This window comes from Gadus chalcogrammus, chromosome 1, assembly GCF_026213295.1.
Source record: "Gadus chalcogrammus isolate NIFS_2021 chromosome 1, NIFS_Gcha_1.0, whole genome shotgun sequence".
Classification (NCBI taxonomy): Eukaryota; Metazoa; Chordata; class Actinopteri; order Gadiformes; family Gadidae; genus Gadus; species Gadus chalcogrammus.
In genome coordinates, this window is record NC_079412.1 from 16,659,494 (window position 1) to 16,676,715 (window position 17,222).

The 17,222-nt window shown below is 44.7% G+C and overlaps 2 protein-coding genes across 4 annotated transcripts; both read right to left on the reverse strand.

The window, feature by feature from the left end:
* Positions 1-140: 140 nt before the first annotated feature.
* wu:fl23c11 (uncharacterized) lies at positions 141-6,176 on the reverse strand. Its single transcript, XM_056592933.1, has 15 exons — positions 5,802-6,176; positions 5,118-5,277; positions 4,769-4,900; positions 4,553-4,653; positions 4,252-4,360; positions 4,108-4,149; positions 2,861-2,994; positions 2,699-2,761; positions 2,550-2,607; positions 2,217-2,467; positions 2,058-2,108; positions 1,890-1,941; positions 1,674-1,769; positions 1,548-1,586; positions 141-1,458 (listed from the first exon to the last, which is right to left on the reverse strand). Exons 1-15 carry the CDS (start codon positions 5,922-5,924, stop codon positions 647-649), a joined length of 2,223 nt encoding a protein of 740 aa, XP_056448908.1. The 5' UTR covers positions 5,925-6,176; the 3' UTR covers positions 141-646.
* Positions 6,177-8,065: 1,889 nt separating this feature from the next.
* LOC130384620 (interleukin-17 receptor E) lies at positions 8,066-16,542 on the reverse strand. Of its 3 annotated transcripts, XM_056592922.1 has the most exons (17): positions 16,318-16,540; positions 16,191-16,206; positions 15,585-15,689; positions 15,405-15,499; positions 15,230-15,301; positions 15,037-15,136; positions 14,433-14,572; positions 14,221-14,289; positions 14,049-14,115; positions 13,697-13,875; positions 13,526-13,573; positions 13,059-13,104; positions 12,799-12,950; positions 10,879-10,947; positions 10,459-10,510; positions 10,223-10,330; positions 8,066-10,030 (listed from the first exon to the last, which is right to left on the reverse strand). In XM_056592922.1, exons 1-17 carry the CDS (start codon positions 16,399-16,401, stop codon positions 9,222-9,224), a joined length of 2,211 nt encoding a protein of 736 aa, XP_056448897.1. In that variant the 5' UTR covers positions 16,402-16,540; the 3' UTR covers positions 8,066-9,221. The 3 variants fall into 3 exon arrangements, with proteins under 3 accessions (XP_056448897.1, XP_056448889.1, XP_056448880.1); XM_056592914.1 differs by having other exon boundaries at positions 13,526-13,872; positions 16,318-16,542; XM_056592905.1 differs by having other exon boundaries at positions 13,526-13,875; positions 16,318-16,542.
* Between the last annotated feature and the right edge of the window lie 680 nt (positions 16,543-17,222).

Genomic DNA, 17,222 nt, shown 5'->3' on the forward strand with positions numbered 1-17,222 from the left:
CCAGCAGACCCATGTTGAACTGTCACCGTGTTGATAGGAAGGCATATTAAACAGTTTCCATTTTGGTCAACTTAAGATATTTTTTCTTTTCATAGGTAGGCAAAAACTATGCTGCACAGGCAAAGAAAATGTATTGCTAAGTATTTGTATTGTATTTAATAGAAAACACAGGCATAATCGTACAAATCAAATATATTCTCCAAATGATGTGTTTTAATTAGTGTTAACACAGTGTTCTGCACTTGAAATACACACACAATGAACTCTTAGTAGCAGTCAATCATTTGAATACAAGTATTTACATAGAAGCATGCTATGTACACACACGTAAATCTTCATCAAGTAATCTGAAACCAACATCCAAGATCTGAGGATAGCAGAGCAGCATACTTACCCGCAGGAACGACTTAAAAATGCCTTGTTTTGTCATAGAGATATGCATCTACAGACTATGTCCGCGGATCATTTAGATAAGGGCCAAAAGTACAGTCAAGATAATAGCTCCTGAAAATACTGTAGACTAGTGTGCAGGATACTTGTTTGTCTTGATCTTTGAAACAATTTCAAAGTCTCATCCTTTAGTCTCGCTCTCTAGCTCTCTTGCTTCCTCGCTCTCTTGCTTCCTCGCTCTCTTGCTCCCTCGCTCTCAGACCCAAGCCAGCCCGGCCTCCTTAGGGCCAGTGTCCGGGCTTGAAGGAGGGGTGGTGGCGTACGGCTGCAGGGGCACTGATTCCGAGGTATCCTCCTCCCCCGGCCCGACACAGTCCTGGGGCAGCCCTGCCAGCCGCAGGATGGTCACCCCCGCCCCCGCAAGTCCTCTGGCCAGCACCCTGGACGCCACCCTGAGCTTACCCGCCTTCTTGCGTCTCGCGGACGCCGACGACCCGTGCCTCCCCCCGGCCAGGTCCGTCAGGAAGGCCAGGCTCTGGGAGGGGAGGCAGTGGAGATAGAGGCCGCGGAACAGCTCGGGCAGCGGGCGGTTGGAGCCGGGCGCCTGGGGAGGCAGAGACTCAAACTGCACCAGGAGGAAGCGCTCGCCGGCGCGGCCCTGCATGTAGTCGGCCAGCACGCAGCTCAGCGAGGCGCTGAACGCGTCTACGTGCTTGGAGGCGACAGGGCTACCCGTCCCGGCCTCCTCTTCCTCGCCGTCCTCTCTGCTCTCCCTGCTCTTAGCCCCGCCCTTCTCCCAGCCCTGGCCGCCCCACTCGTCCGCCCTGGCCCAGGCAGCCTGGGTCAGGACCAGCACCACCTTTCCCCCCTGCCTCTGGACCCGGTCCAGCTGGGAGTGGAGCCAGGGCACGGGGCCCAGCACGGCCAGCTCCGTCTGGCTCCAGAGGTCGAGGGACACGCTGAAGCCCAGGGCCTGGAGGGAGGAGCCCAGGCGGGACAGCAGCACCGGCAGAGCCATCTCCCCGTCCGCTTGGTGCAGCAGCACAACATGGCTCCCGGCGACCATGCCTGTACAAAGAGGAAGGCCGTACATCAGACAACTATATCAACATGCCAGTATGTACTGTCCTGGACAGAGTCAGAGCTCTTCTTTTTACCTTTGACGTCGCTCTCCTTAAACCATCTCCAAGCGTAACCTATGGGAGTAACAGAGTGGGATTTTAGTTATTTTGTTAAGAGAATGTGCATTAACAGTGGCAGGAGGGAATTCTTTAATGGCTGACCTTTAAGTAGTCCTTGGAGCAAATATGCCCCAAGTAAAGACATGCACATGAGAAGGAGGCCGAAGAAGATAAGCAAACTCCATCTCCATCGGGGCTCTAGGAATGAGATGTGAAAAGTACACGCAATGAACTTTAAAGTAAACAATGTTTATGGACAATAATAAATGTGTGATAATAATTCGAAGTTGTCAAGGAGAGTCAAGGTCAGTGTCATACCCGCAAAGGGACAGTGTGGTTCCAGGTTTGAATGCGACCCATGTAGCATGACCTAATCAGATAGCACCAGAAGAGAATTTTAAAGAGATTGCACTGGTCAAAAACAAAATGCAGGAATTGATCAGCTATATAATTATCACATTCAGGAAAGGAACAGACAAAGATCACCTGAATACAGAGAGTAGGGTGCGATGACATGTTCACAAACTCCCCATTTTTCTGTTGAGAAAAATAATTGATACATTAAAAAAAGATTTGGGTTGCTCAATATGATTACAGATATTCCTTTGACCAAATGATTGAGATATTGGACTATAGTTATGTTACCCAATGCTCATTGGCTGTGGCTCTCCAGCCATCATCTGTGTGGTTGTACAGACTCTGTCTTGAGCCAGTAACCTCCTCACAAACACCCCCTGCGGAGTCCTTCTTGCAGAGCCACACTTCTCCCTTCAGCCTGCAGGGGGCAGTCACATTCCAGCTCAACGCCGTAGCCTGCCTTGTGCTCCCATGGTTACCTCTCAGCGGGGCCACGGACATGGACACAGTCACATTGGTCTGCATTTTTTCAATAATTCCTAAATAGAAGATAGCGATCAAAAAGGTTTGATACAACTTAAAAATATATTTTCATCATAAAACCAGGTAGAATGTCCTTACCTTGCAAGTTTTTGAAGGGACAGGATCTCCTACGAAGTGGCTTTCCCTTCAACCATACCTGTGTCACACAAAAAATAAGGTTATTTTCATCTTCAAAGTGTGTAAAGGTTGTATCATCATTAGCAGATACCCAACAACCAATAGGCTACCTGGAAGCATAGGCACGGTGCTACAGCATTTGTCGCAATGTTGATTTGTTTTTGGCCCTTTGGCTGAAAGAAAACAACAAAATATATTGTTTCACATAAACAACCTTGTTTTGTACTATCTTGAACGGTGAGGGATTTGAATGATTGGTGTTTGGGACTCACCCATTCAAGAACCTCTCCAGGCATGTCATTCCAGAACTTTTGGTACAGGACTGTCTCTGTGTAGGGGTCTGTGATGTCCAGTCTAAGGATGATCTGATCTGTCTCACTATCAGCGACAACCTCGAGTCTGGGAGCTACGGGTAGTTAGATGATGGTTGTACATTGTCTTACATATTGACTATTGCCCAATTTCTATTACATTATTAGGCCTATATATATGCTAATCCTTCATTTATACTAAATACTTCAGGCCAAAAGCAACACAAATAAGTATATAAATTAGGTTTCATACAGACAGACAAACATATCTCTGTGGGTATTTTAACACACACACACACACACACACACACACACACACACACACACACACACACACACACACACACACACACACACACACACACACACACACACACACACACACACACACAGTACAGTACTGTGTGTGTTTGGTTGTTAAAGTTTGGGCACCTTTCCCTGTGTGTCTATGGCAGCTAGCCAAGGACAGAGGAATAATCGGTTGTTCTACTTTGAGGGGCATTTATTGTGAAACTACAGTTTATGTAAATAATGGGGCTGTAAGCAAATATTTGGTCTTATTGGTCTCGGCTTTACTTTTTGTAGATTCACAATTTAGATCTTGTTTAAACCGCTTTTATTGGTTTAAACGTTGTTAGGCCTAATCAAATTGCTTTATAATAAATGCATGCAGGACTTTAATACATAATACAAATAAACCTCAAACTTGATTTGAATGATCACAGTATCCCTAGACACATTCTGTTGTTCTTGTACATTCATCTCAGATTGCATTTTCCATCAAGGCTTTATTTTCACCAAACCACATTCAGTAAATTTAATTAACCAGCACGTCAGGTGGTAGCATATCAAGTGGATCAAATACAATGAAAGAAACGCAGAAGGAATAAGGCATTGCCACATTTGGCAAGCTTTTCAGATAACCTTACATGATTGGGTATTTTATGTTGTATTATGCTATAACACAGAGGGGTCAATCACAGGCTAAGATTAGCAAGTAATTTCATAAATATAGTGTTATACACATCACAACTGATTCAGTACCAGTCTGTAGCTCCCACCTGGGTTATGCACGGCTGCCCTAACCATTGATATGTTAAGCACCTTTTCAAATTAGGCAAATCATTGTGGTTACTTTAAAGGAATCTAATCCATACTTGTACAGCCCACCTTCTATTATAACCGCTGAGTTTATGTTATTTTCTTACCGTGACAGTCCTTGACACTGGCGTCTAGGTTGAGGAGGCACACTGTAAAAAGAAAAGAAGAACACAATAAGAAGGAAGTATACTCTTGGGACTAAGCATGTTTGATTGTGTTTCGGCTTTGTTGCACTATGTCACTCATCCCACCTTCTTCTAAGGATGGAACCGTCAGGTTGAAGCACTTCCTGGATCTGGAGTGCACCTGAACTACCACAGGACTGCCAAACTTCACCTCCTCCCTCAGCATCAGCCACAGCTACGGGACAATGTACACACAGTAGGCCAGGAGTCAACCGTGGGAGGCTTGTGAATCTGCATTCCACTTCATAACAAGCACACAGCTGAGCTACTCAAGTGGAACTGGATGACCTGAGTAAATTATGATACAGCAGAAACTCCCATCAGCGCCGAGGCACTGGGCCCTGTCCGGGGAAGGAAGGAGCTTTACCCTGTGCTCCGGCACGTGTTTCTGAAATCTCTTGACAGGTCGAAACTCCACCGCCTTGCAGTAGCCGATGCCCGGAGAGCTCAGGCACACCTTGACCGAAGCTGTAACACACATACAAACACACAGAGTCTAAAATTAGTTTATTTCTCTCTCACATTAAGCTTGTGTGAATGTGTGTAACCTTGAGAGCGTGTTTGTTGTTTTATCTTGCTATACCTGTTGGGTTGGATAGCCCACTCACTCCACCACTTCCCTCTCCCGGTTGTTTTGTGCCAAATCTCTCTTCTTCTTCGTTACCAGGTTCCATCGACTTCTCTGATTCCTCCTTTTCATGTTCCAAGTCTTCACCTGCCATCGAACCCCATAGCAATGAGTCATCTGCCACAATAGTTCCCCTCAGATAGCAATTACAGGTATGGTTGACCTAAAACCTCATAACAAAACGCCAGCAAGGATTTATTCAAAAAGACAATTGACATATAATTGATTAGGGTGGAAATGAGTGTCTCAAGGTGGAGGGGGAGTATGTTTGTTGTCTGTGTCCAAGTGAATATCCGGAGCCTACCTTGGATTGCGATTAAGATTTGCAGGCAGGGTTTACAGTCCTCCCTGTCTGAGCAGCAGAGCACCACGTTGAGGTCGACACGTTCAACGTCCACTGTGAGCTCCTGGTCCTCAAAGGGAAAACTGTACAGAGATACTGTCACTGAGCAGTCAGTCAATCCCTTTGAGGAGAAGGAGAATAGTGCGCACGCACACACACACACACACACACACACACACACACACACACACACACACACACACACACACACACACACACACACACACACACACACACACACACACACACACACACATTAAAATACATGAACAAATAATTGTATTCTTGGAATGATACTCATGCATCTACAAATACCTAATTCCAATGACCGTTCAAGTCGAGGACAAGCCTGGACACTGGGATCAGTAAAAGTAGACTGCCCTCTGAGCTGAGACACAGTAGTAAATTATAAATGGACATTGATATTTCTCTCGCAGTCTCGATGTCACATGAACTTAACGAACAATTAGAACAGCACAGACGACTTTAAAGTAGCCTATTTTTTTTTTTCTGTTATTCAAACTCTAGGTTTCTCAAGTGAAACTATGATGGACTTTATATTAACTGTTGATCAAGTACAAATATGGCAAACCCGTGCGCTACAAATATAGGCTACGCCAATTAATTTATACCCCCCGCTGTTACCTTGCTGCAGATTAACCTGGATGCTTGGTCCACCACATCCAGCGCACCTCCCGTCGAGAACAGCAGCAGGAGAAACAGTGGTGCTGGTGGAAGACAGTGGAACGGCGGCGCGCAACGAGACATTCCTGTCCATATGATTCTGGCTGCGGTGCGTCCTGGTCCTACGGTCTCCCGGAGCCTCGCTCGCTCCCATTCAATCCCTTTGTCCGGTATATTCCCTTCATCCAGAAGATAACACAATAAAGTGTTTCTGCCCTTAGAGTTCCAGTCGATCACAACGCCATGTCTTCTTCTGAACAGATTATAGCAACAGCATCGGCATCTGGAATGTGATAACCTTGGCACTAGCTCTGTCGCGCTGTCGACTTGACTATGGTCTGGAATGACTCTGGAGAGCTTCCTGATGAATGGCACCTTAATGACGCAATGTCTCCTACCTGCAGAGTGAGACTTGGGAAACTGGTTCTACGACAGCTACTTGATTTATAATCTAGGGCCTATCAACGTGGTATCAATTATTCTTCTCATGTATCAGTGACTGGACCTTATCCTGCATTCAAACCGCCTAGTTTAGTTTTGTGGTGCCAGTCGGTCCGAAAAGTTTGGAACCCCACAACCAACATAACCTATAGTGATAAATATATCTTTTTTTTCAATGGCATTGTCCAGTGTGATTTTTATGTTATATATGAATGTTGTATAGGAATTGTTGTTTGCATCAGAGTGTTTGAGGGTGTGTCAGAGTACTTTATTTCATTTGACAATTGAAACGTGCTATGTGATATAACCTGTCGAGTAGGCCTACGACTGTCATCCCACATCAGAATGTGGCGTTTCTTTCCAACTGTCTATGCAGGCCAGATTAAAAAATATGTCACATTACGATACCAGACGGTACACTTTGTTTATCCCAACGGGGAAACTGCATGGGTCACCCTGGGGTCATGACATGCATGCATCCATAATATCTGAGGGGGCACGTCGTAAAATAAGAAAGAAATAAGGAACATTCTAGGGACCCATCATCACATTTCTGAAGGCACCTTTAATAGCATCTCTCCTATCAGCCTAACTCAACGGTCCCTGGATAATAAATCAATAAGTCTGAAGCGTTTCATTAGTCAGTGTTTTGAAGTTGTGGCATGCCGATACAAAGCACATAAACCAAGCTGTCCGCAATACGAGTCAGTTTATCGCCATTAAACACATCAGATACGACTTATGTTTTCATGATTGGGGCACTCCAGGAAAATGCGTCTAGGAAGTCGGATTACCCAAATGCTAAAGCAAAGGGCCTCTTTGATTGCTGCTATAGGCCCACAATACATCACATTCCAAGAGGATCAAAGCACGAAGTACAACATTCAAATGTTAGCAAGTAAAAACAATGTGATGAAACAATGTGTTCATAATCTAACCATTACATTATTTTTCTCTATCTCAATGGTGTTATATGGCAATTTGAAATACATTGACAGGAAGCGTGTGTGTGTGTTTGTGTGTGTGTGTGTGTGTACACACTATAAACCATCATGGTCAAAAGTATGTCAACAAATTACTTACAAAATAACCTTGATTTGTCTTGGCATCATTTTATTTATCAGAAACCAATGCTACATGCCACCTTTTCTGGGCTCCTCCAGACAAAAGACGCAGGGTGGTGTTGTTGAATCTGGTTGATTGTAAACATGCCGACGGTGCTCTACTGCCACGCAGAAGATCCCTCCCCGAGTCTGTGTGGAGACGACTGGTTCAACCTGTGAAGACCGACACTCAATGTGCATCTGATGTACAGCCTCACCCAGCCCCAGAGTCCAATCAGAGTCAGCCAGGTGAGGCTGCCTAAACCAGCCATCATCCACACACTCCCACATACCCGCAGCACCAATATGAGGCTGGTGATAAGCCCCAGCTGTAGCCTACTCCAAAAACAAATAAGTACATCAACTGGACTCTACCACAGGGTTACCATACCTAAAAAGACATTGCCCCGACCCATCTCCAGGGTGACCCGCCAACCCACCCTCCCGCTTCCCCTCCGTCCTGGAGACCGGAGGCCTGGGTTGCTGCCTTTCCTGGCTGAGGTATCGGTAATTGGGCTGTCTGGATGGAGCTGGGGGAGAGCAGGGCCAATCGCCTGGCCAGGGCAGTACCCGGAACTGCCTACGGGGAGGCCACCCTCCCCCAGGGCGACAGGGCTATCCCCCCCCCCCCCCATCTCCCCTGTGGAGCATGGGGCCTTTGGCTCCTGTGCTGGCTGGCCGAGGGGCCTCTGGGCCCCGGGCTGCTGCAGGGGGGAGTAGCTGCTGACGGTGGCCCTGTCCCTCCCTGTCCTCTGATGGGTTCCGACACACTGTCGGAGAAAGGCCTGGTGCTGGGTGGTGGCGGTCCGTCAGCACTGCTGGGGGCCATCGCGTCCTCAGGCAGCCCCTCCGTGTCCTTAAAAGTCTGGAGAGGCGCAACGTCGGGGACCAGGTCAACGCCACACTCCACCTAGGTGGAGTGTGGCGGCCGCCTAGGTGGAGTATGGCATTGACCTGGTCCCCCACCTTCTGGGCTCCTCCAAAAAAAAGCCGCAGGGCGGTGATGTTGAATCCGGTTTGTTGTAGAGGTGGTAAGCAAATAAACAGGTCTGCCAAGCAGGAGATCTGTTAGTTTGAGAGTGTTAGTTTGGAGACGGCTGGTTTAACCTGTGAACAGTAAGTCACTGAATGTGCAACAGGTTGGCACTCTCACCCAGTCCATTCAGACTCAGCCGGGTGAGGCCGCCTAAACCTGCCAACATACACACACACTCCCACAGTAGTTAAATAAGCATGAAGCTTATTTACACAGGCAAGCTGCCAATTCTTTCGGATTCTATTTTCTTTTTCAGATCAACGTTGAAACAAAGGCATCAGACATCACGCACATCATGTGGCATTGATGGATTGATGGATGTGAGCGTTCTACCCACCCAAAAAGCCTCTCAAATGTTGACTAAGACATAGTGTACTGTTCTAGGCATTGTCAATGTCTATTTGCTAGGCAAATAACCACATATTTACTTATGTAAAATAAAAGGCAAAACAGGTGTTTAGATGTCACCAGTGCCAGATTGTGATGAATAGCTCTTTGAGTGGGTGATTGTAAGTGGCGCTGGTCGTGGTTTAACCGCATCTCTTTGGAGGACTGGCTTGTGTTACACACTGGAGCAGTTTGGTGCTGTCACAGTGCTAGAACTTGAGACGTTGCATGCCTGTTGTCCCCAGGGTGACCCTTCACCACATGCATTTGTTTGCTCCTATTCCCTGTTTTGGCACACAGCCAACACAATGGTCAGGAATCTTGACCTGTCCCAACATGGAGCCAATATTCCTTTTCATCGCATTATCTCCAGATTTGACGGCTCATTTGTCGAGTCCTCGTAATTATCTGGGACTATGGCAGCCACGTTTTCAGTTGGTGGGACAGTCGTCGTGCCAACCACAGCAACAGTACTTTGGAGCGCAGTCTGGGCCAGCAGTCGCACCCTAACTCCTCCCAGTTGGGTCCCGACACGATGCCCCCTAGTTCCTGGATCAGGCCCCGGAAGTCCCCCGGGAGGCTGTATCGCGGGACCCCTCGGAGCTCGTCGGGGATGTCTCTGTTGTGGTTGAGACCGCGCAAGGAGATGAGCACCACGGGGTGGCTCCTTCCCGGCTCCCGCAGCACCCCCTTCAGGCGGGCCAGGGTGGCCCTCAACACCGGCCCCGTGATCGAAGAGCCCTCGCTCGAAACGTCCGAAGGATCATCGCCCTCCAACAGGGCGTCCTTCTCCGTCCCGTACGTTAACGTCCTTGCTATCGTTCTCCAGCCTTCCTCCCCGTCCAAGGCGTCCGTCGCTTTCCCCCTCTTTGCCTCTACCTTGCGGGTTCCTTCTCGTTTCCTCCTCTCCGTCTGAGTCTCCTGCTCTGTTGTTCTCTCAAAGACACGCTTGGCCTCGGGGCTCCAGACGACCAGCAGCTTGCCCTGGGCCTGTTGCACTGCGTCCCACTCTCCGTAGAGCCAGGGGAGCGGGCCCAGGTCAGCCACCCCGCTGCCAGCTCCGGCGCCAGCCTGCCTGTCTGAACTCTGGCTCCAAAGGGCCATGCGCACGGCGGCACACAGCTCCCCCTGCAGGATGGAGGCCAAGGCGCAGGCGGCTGAGACGTGGGCGGGCTGTCCTGAAGAGCACACCAGCAGAACAGGCTTGTGGATCGACAGCCAACCTGCACATGTTGGCAGGAGATCGAAAAAAGGCAAAACAAATGATGTTATTTTTTTCTTATGGTTGTATCATATTAACGTAATTATAATAATGTTATAATGAGCGACTACCAGACTACGCATGCAAGTCTCCATTCATCGGCAATGCAAGGAGACATGCATTGTAGAGATACCAGAAATGTTAGAGAGCTGACCTGTTGTTCCACTCTTTGTCACCTTATACACAACAATAGCCAGCAGTGCCAACAGCACTCCGATCAGCAGGGCTGCCGCCACCAGCATACCACTCCTCCGGTGTGTGTCTGCCAAAACAATTATCACCGCATTGCATCTGGATTCCTGGTTTACACATCCATAAAGCCCCGGTTATGCCTCAACTGCAGGTGTAGTTACTGGAAGAGGTGAAAGGTATATCTGGAAGGACACTCACATTCAGGGCACAAGATTCTCTTCCCAAGTCGAGCCGGTGCAGACTGCCACACCTGTAAAAGAACACGCATTTTGTTCATGTGGGTTGATTGCATGTTAGGGTTTAGTCATACACACATGGTGTTCATGTGGGTTATATGCATGTTAGGGTTTAGTCTTCTACACACATTGTATTAATGTGGGTTGAATGCAAGCTAGGGTTTTGTCTAACACACACAAGGTGTTCATGTGGGTTGAATGCATGTTAGGGTTTTATATAAGACACAAATGTTGGTCATGTCGGCTGAATAATGTTAGGGTTTGGTCTAACACACACTTGGTGTTCATGTGGGTTGAATCACGTTAGGGTTTGGTCTAAAACAGGCTAGATTTGCAATAGAGGAACAAATAACCCTATGTTTTGGAATTTGTTGAGATATACCTGCACACACGGCCTCTCAGCGATGGTATGAACAGGTACATTTAACTGCAAGTCACCCTTGCTCCCATCCTGTCAATACAAAACACTGGTTAGCATTCAGTACCAATGAATTGGCTAGGCAAAAAAATAATCACCAAGGGGAGCAACCGCACAGCATTTTATAATTTGCACATGTAATAGTGTTTGTGAGTTTGTGAGATAGCCATGCCGATGTTTTAGATTTTTTTCAATCCACACAGGCAGGAACGGTGGTATGAGAGATGTAGATACCATCAAAATTCAAAATCGGTGGCAGAATACACCCTTTTTTCTCTCGTGTAAACAGTACTTATTTGTGTTTCAACTGTCAACTCTGTTCCTCACTGTCATTCTGAGACTAAACCTTCAAGGGCCCACGTTTGCATATGGAAACATATTAATGGGGAAAAGCAGAAGGCAATGGGGGATGTCACACAATCTTTTAATAAACAAACCATTTTGCAATGTGTATTAAAGAGTTGTCGAACTGTATTGGACTACAAAGATTAACGTATATACATGGCTGTTATGACAGACATTAGATTCACGTAAATACAGTTGGGGATTGGGGCTGCAACTAACGATTATTTTAATAATCGATTAATCGGTCGATTACTTTTTCGATTAAACAATTAATCATTTTTAATTGCTGCATCTTTATTCAAAAACTGAACATTACTTCAAATTCACAGTGCAGACCGAAGTGTATAAACACCAGGTTATTGCTCCAACGTCCCAGAACTATTAAAAGTAACATTAAATAATAAAAAAACATAACTGGGATAACACAAAAAAAAAAATACATATATAGTATATAAGGGATGTCCATGGTTAACCGGTCAAACCTATTGATACCATTTTCGAGACTCCTTGAAATATAACTTATTATTGCTTCAATTGCTGATAAGATGATGATAGTTCAAGATAGGAGGTTAAACAGGTCATAATTCCATCTTTGCTATCTATTTTATATTGCTGGGACAAGTTTTCACCGAAATCTCAAATGTTGCATTTGAACCCATCAATCATATTACTGAGCCGACCTGAACACATCACATTTGACACTGTTTGCGACTTTTTTTTTAAGCTAACTAGCTCTATATCCTGCCGATTTTAACATGGATTTAAAAACTGCATTACTATTTTTAACTGACGGGACTTTCTACTACACCGTCCGGTTGTGTGATTACTACCGCTGCTTTGAATGACTGTTGATGCACGCGGTGCCGACTCCGAGCACGTCTGCACAGTGCACACCGTCTGCAGCAGCAGCAGCTGACAGAGTTTTCGGTTGGACTAGACGGATACTGGAAGGAGTTTTTTAACCCAAAGACAGTGAAGGTACAACAATTTTATATAGGCCTACAGTCCAGTGTTAAGATATGACCAAAATACAAGCTGTGGTCGCTCACATCAGTGGGCGTGCATGAACCATGCATGAACCCACCCATGGAACCCACCTGTAAACGGTGCCGCGCCTACGAGTGACGTATTAATCGCGTGACTCAACGAATCGACGACCAAATTCGTTGCCAACGCTTTTCGTAATCGATTTTTATCGATTTTATCGATTCGTTGTTGCAATCTTTATTTTTGTGTACATAAATTTACTATTTATTTATTTTTATTTATTTTATTTAAGTTATTACTGTATTGGTATCCTTATTATGATGGTGCAAGTGTCTGTCTGTGTATGTTGTTAATAAAATAATAATATGACAATAAATATATTCTTAGAAAAAAACAAAAAAACATTTTGCTTAGAAATGAAACTACCATTATTATTCTAAAATTGACTGGTTAAAAAGATAAGGTTGACAGTTGAGTCTATGCCTCCTCGCTCTCTCACTCTCACTCTCTTTATCTCCCTATGTCTCTCCCTCTCCCCCCTCCTTTTCTCACCGTTGTCCCTGAGTAAGGGTCTCCTACGGAGTGACAGCCGCTGTGTTGCAGGATACAGAGCTGAGCGGAGAAGATGGCTGAGGCGTAAGAGGTGAGGTGGACCGACATGGTGCTCCCACCAGGGCCGACACGGGCCTCCCATTCACTCTTATCTGTGCAAACGACCAGAGGAAACACGTTGACGTTGTAGGCAGAGAATGACTGAACGAGCACAGTAGGACTAGATAGGGAGGGACATGAAAGATAATAGATGATCTCACCCGATTTGAAGGGACAATGGACGTGACGGTTGTTTTTTATAGAGAACTATGAAATGGAAAGAGAAGCATTTCAGACTCAAACACAAAAGGACAAGATGCATAATATGGGCACATGCGCTCAAATATATGCACAGACGCAGCATTGACCGCTTGGACCCGTGGCTTCGATACCATATTCAATGGGCCAAGACTGGCCTGTAAAGAGATGCAAGTGAAAGTGGGAGCTGCGATTTTTCTGGATAATAAGCACTTAACCAACAATTCTCAGTAGAAAAAGTCAGATTTTATATGCATACATATATATATATATATATATATATATATATATATTAAAAAAAATTACCCCTGAATAAAAACAAGTCATTTAAAATCGGTTGTTATTGCCTATCCAATAGGTTGACGTATGATCCAAAGGCCAATACATCGTCCATATGTCTATACACCAATTCGCATACGCACATGCTCACCTGTAGACACATTTGTGAGTGCTTGTCCAAAGTTGATATGTTGTACAACTGTAGAGCAGACAACAGGGATAAGTCATGGTCGGAAAAAGGGATCACACAAAAGGAAAAGAATATCTCACAATAACACTCCATCCTCATTACTAGCTCCTTCACTTCTGTCATACCACTTACTAGACTTGAGCTATTAATCATCGCCAGCCTTGAGTTCAGTATGGGCGTGCAGAGGCCTGTATCGTTTTTCCAGCAGAGGGCGGCAGAGTGCTTCAGGTAGCTAGAAGAACACCGCGACGTCCAGGCGATGCGGTCCGTGTACAGTTTGAATTCACTAGAGAGCCAAACATCTCTCGCTGCTGCATACACATGCATGGAATCAAACAGAAAGACACACACGTTTTTTTCATCGAAAGATTTAATGAAAAATAAAGTTGGAAGTTAACTAAATTACCTTCAAATAAATATTTAAATAGTAATAAAGGTTGTCCTTTCTCCAACTTCTTGTCACATGAAATGTGTGTGTGCTCACCTTCCAGAGAGATGTTTGCAAAAGGACACTCCATGACTCGCTTGGCATCAGAGTGTGTGTAATACACCTGTCCATATAGACACAGGATAGAAACGGTCATTACACAGTATTAATAGACACTTAAAATAAGCTTTAAAACAATCAAATGCTTAGTTAATTTACGATTTTTCACCTGTACACAGACACAGGGCAGCAAGTACGACACATTCAGAGTCGCAGACAGAGATTTTGAAGGATCAATCTAAAATATATAAATAACAATACAAACATAGAAAAATTATATGAAACATCTTGACACAAATCCTAGATCGAAAAAAAATTCTTGTACACACAACATGATTATGGTGTGATAATATGGACAGATAACCCTCCCCTGACACTTACAGTTATGCGTTTGGATATGGCTTTGCACAAGTTTTCATTGCGGTAGCAGAGTATGGTGTACACTGAGGGCCCCGGGGCCAGGGTCACATTGACCTTCCTGGAGCCCGGGGCCACAGACAGGTGAAACTGGGGCACTGGATCTGAGTTGGATCAACAGAGGGGGACATTTTAAGAAAGAAAAAAAAACAGTCAAATAGGGAATGTTTCAAAATGAATGACAAAATATCAGTCAGCAAAAGCGTGTGTTCAATATTTTTTTCAATTTAGGAATTATTCAGCAGAGGGACGTGTGTAGGAAAATCTGTTTGCTACTTGTGTGAAAGAGATAGGAAAAGGGAGTGCAAGTCACACTCGGCCAATTGTTGATGTTTTTGAAATGTGTCTTAGGCAGTAGAGGGGGCAGGTAAAAACACCTGATGGGCTAAGCCCCCTTAAGACCTTTGTTGCGCTGGGCCTGTATCAGTGTACTGTACTCTACATCCTATTCCCTAAGGGTATAGTGGCTGCTGACAGCCCCAGGGACTAAAGGGAGGGAGCAGTGGCATGGAAGAGAGACAGAACAGCAAACAGATGGCAAACATGACGATAATAAGGTTTGTCATACCTGGTACGTTGTATTTTTCAGTGTAGTTTATTGAACCTATAAATGACGCGGACACGGTTGAGCCAGCTTCGGCCTTCACACATGAATAGTTCAGCTCCCACTGCAGAACAAATACAGTATCATGGATCAAACCTCCACAAGTATTAGCTGGAGTCTGAGTTTGGAGAATAGGAACGGGGAAAAGGGTTTTCACCATTGTGTGATTGTTTCTGCAAGTTGGGGGACATATTCCTTTTATTCTTCTGACATGGTCCCATGTCCTCCACTGAAATCAAGAAGACAAACGATTTAGCTGATATTATTATTTTCCAAAATTCCTTTTTGAGAATGACTTTTATTTCATTGCAAGTGAGAAGAGAATGTCCAACCTTAATCTTTTTTAAGCCGGACTTCTTGATGGTAATATTTATACCTGATGACAGGATAATAATCATTCTCGCATGGTTTGTTCTATGGTTGAAGTCTAAAAGAAAGCAGAGACCCAACAAATGTTGATTTGAAGCAACCAAAAGCAACCTTTCTTAAAGACAAACGTTAGATGCCTGTACCTTCGGGTCGAAGCCGAATGTGCATGCTGACACACTGAGAGAATCGTCGAGTCGCCAAAGTCTCAGTGGAGGAGAACCTCAGAGGAGATGAACCCCATGCTCCATCTGACCATGCCAAAATAAACAGTAGCACAGGTGTGTAGCTTTCGATCATTCAAACCACTACAATACATCCTTAATGGTTGTGTTAGCAGCTGATCAGCAGATAACCCCAAATTGCGGTTGCATAGTGTCACTGTGTATAACTATGTGAGGATTTTATACATGAAATGACACATAGAATATCACAGCTGACTTATTTTTGCTTTGTATTTTCCTCATCTGGCCCCACTGTAGAAGTAGGCTAATGCATACTGTCGTACTGGAGCCCAGTCCCATGCCCTCTTCAAAATCACAAATATGTTACAACAAGTCATGAGTTTTAATTGTGCTGTAGGCCTATCTGTTAATAAGGTTTTAAAACCAGAAGCGTTGCACCAGTATAAGGCACATTGATAGGTGCATATAACGGTTTTCAGGAACAAGTAAACAGCAGGCGGCCAAAGCATTAACATTTAACAGCGAATGAACTCCATACGGATTACACTTAAGGCACTTTGAACTCACCATCTTCCTTCGGAATCTGAAGAGAGGGTGACAACAGCAATACATTATTAAACTATACCGATGCAAACAAGCATAGTGAAACAGACATCAAACACGCGTCTGAACCATGAACCACAACTCGACTCACCTCGCATAGAATCCCCTCCGCAGTGAGGGAGAGCCGCACAAAGACCAAAATGATAAACAATGACAGATACCTGACAGGACACATTGTAGGCCTACGATTTAAACAAATAAATGTTGAATCCTTAGATCTTGCGAGTGGCACCGATCGTCCTTTAGTTACGAAGCCTTGTCAAAAAAAAGCGGAATTCTTTCTTTCCATAATGGTTGACAGAGCTAGTTACGGAAAGCCCTGCAGGTTAAACACGCCTCCTGTTTCCTATTATCAACCCAATTTACAAGACTGACGGGACGGCTAGAGCAAGCAGGGGTTGTAAGGAAGACTGTTTTCCAGGTATTTTCTACAATTAAAAGTAATTTCAAAATTTAAAAAAAACTTGTTTTACTACATTTAAGGGATTCCATTTAGCTCCTTCACTCCCACCTATGATGTTAATGTTTCACTACAAGTACAATGTTAACCATAGGAATTCAACTTTAGAGAGGTTAAGCAATGTGGCTGTACGACAACCCAAATGTCCCCACTCGTGAAGGATTCTTAAAGCACTCAAACCTAAGTGGAGTTGGAAATACACAAAAAACACTGGAAAGAATGTTATCCATTAAAGATCCTAAAATGATTAAAATTACTAATCAATTAGTTTTAATAAACGAATTGGTAATTACAACTGATTAACTATACAAACGTACATATCTCAACAAGAATGATCGCCTAAAGGTTAAAGCATTGATGTCGTAATGTTGGCTGCACGTTGGACAAACATTATATCTGGAGGTATGCATATGTATGTTTATCTATAAGAATGAGTTAAGTATTAAGGGAAAGTATTTAAGTAAGTATTTTTTGTTGCATTTGCTTTGACCTTAGCGTTCAGTGATTCATACAATAACCCCACTTTGCGAAGGGCT

What these genes read in the sequence shown, in the direction of transcription:
- LOC130384620 (XM_056592905.1), bottom strand. Translation starts at nt 16,401, where the DNA reads ATGTGTCCTGTCAGGTATCTGTCATTGTTTATCATTTTGGTCTTTGTG. An exon ending in CCGGCTTAAAAAAGATTAAG is followed by an intron (nt 15,302 to 15,404) that starts GTTGGACATTCT and finishes TCTTGATTTCAG; the next exon opens with TGGAGGACATGGGACCATGT. An exon ending in TGAAAAATACAACGTACCAG is followed by an intron (nt 14,573 to 15,036) that starts GTATGACAAACC and finishes GATCCAACTCAG; the next exon opens with ATCCAGTGCCCCAGTTTCAC.
- wu:fl23c11 (XM_056592933.1), bottom strand. Translation starts at nt 5,924, where the DNA reads ATGTCTCGTTGCGCGCCGCCGTTCCACTGTCTTCCACCAGCACCACTG. An exon ending in CACCGTGCCTATGCTTCCAG is followed by an intron (nt 2,608 to 2,698) that starts GTAGCCTATTGG and finishes TGTGTGACACAG; the next exon opens with GTATGGTTGAAGGGAAAGCC. An exon ending in GCTCCAAGGACTACTTAAAG is followed by an intron (nt 1,587 to 1,673) that starts GTCAGCCATTAA and finishes TTACTCCCATAG; the next exon opens with GTTACGCTTGGAGATGGTTT.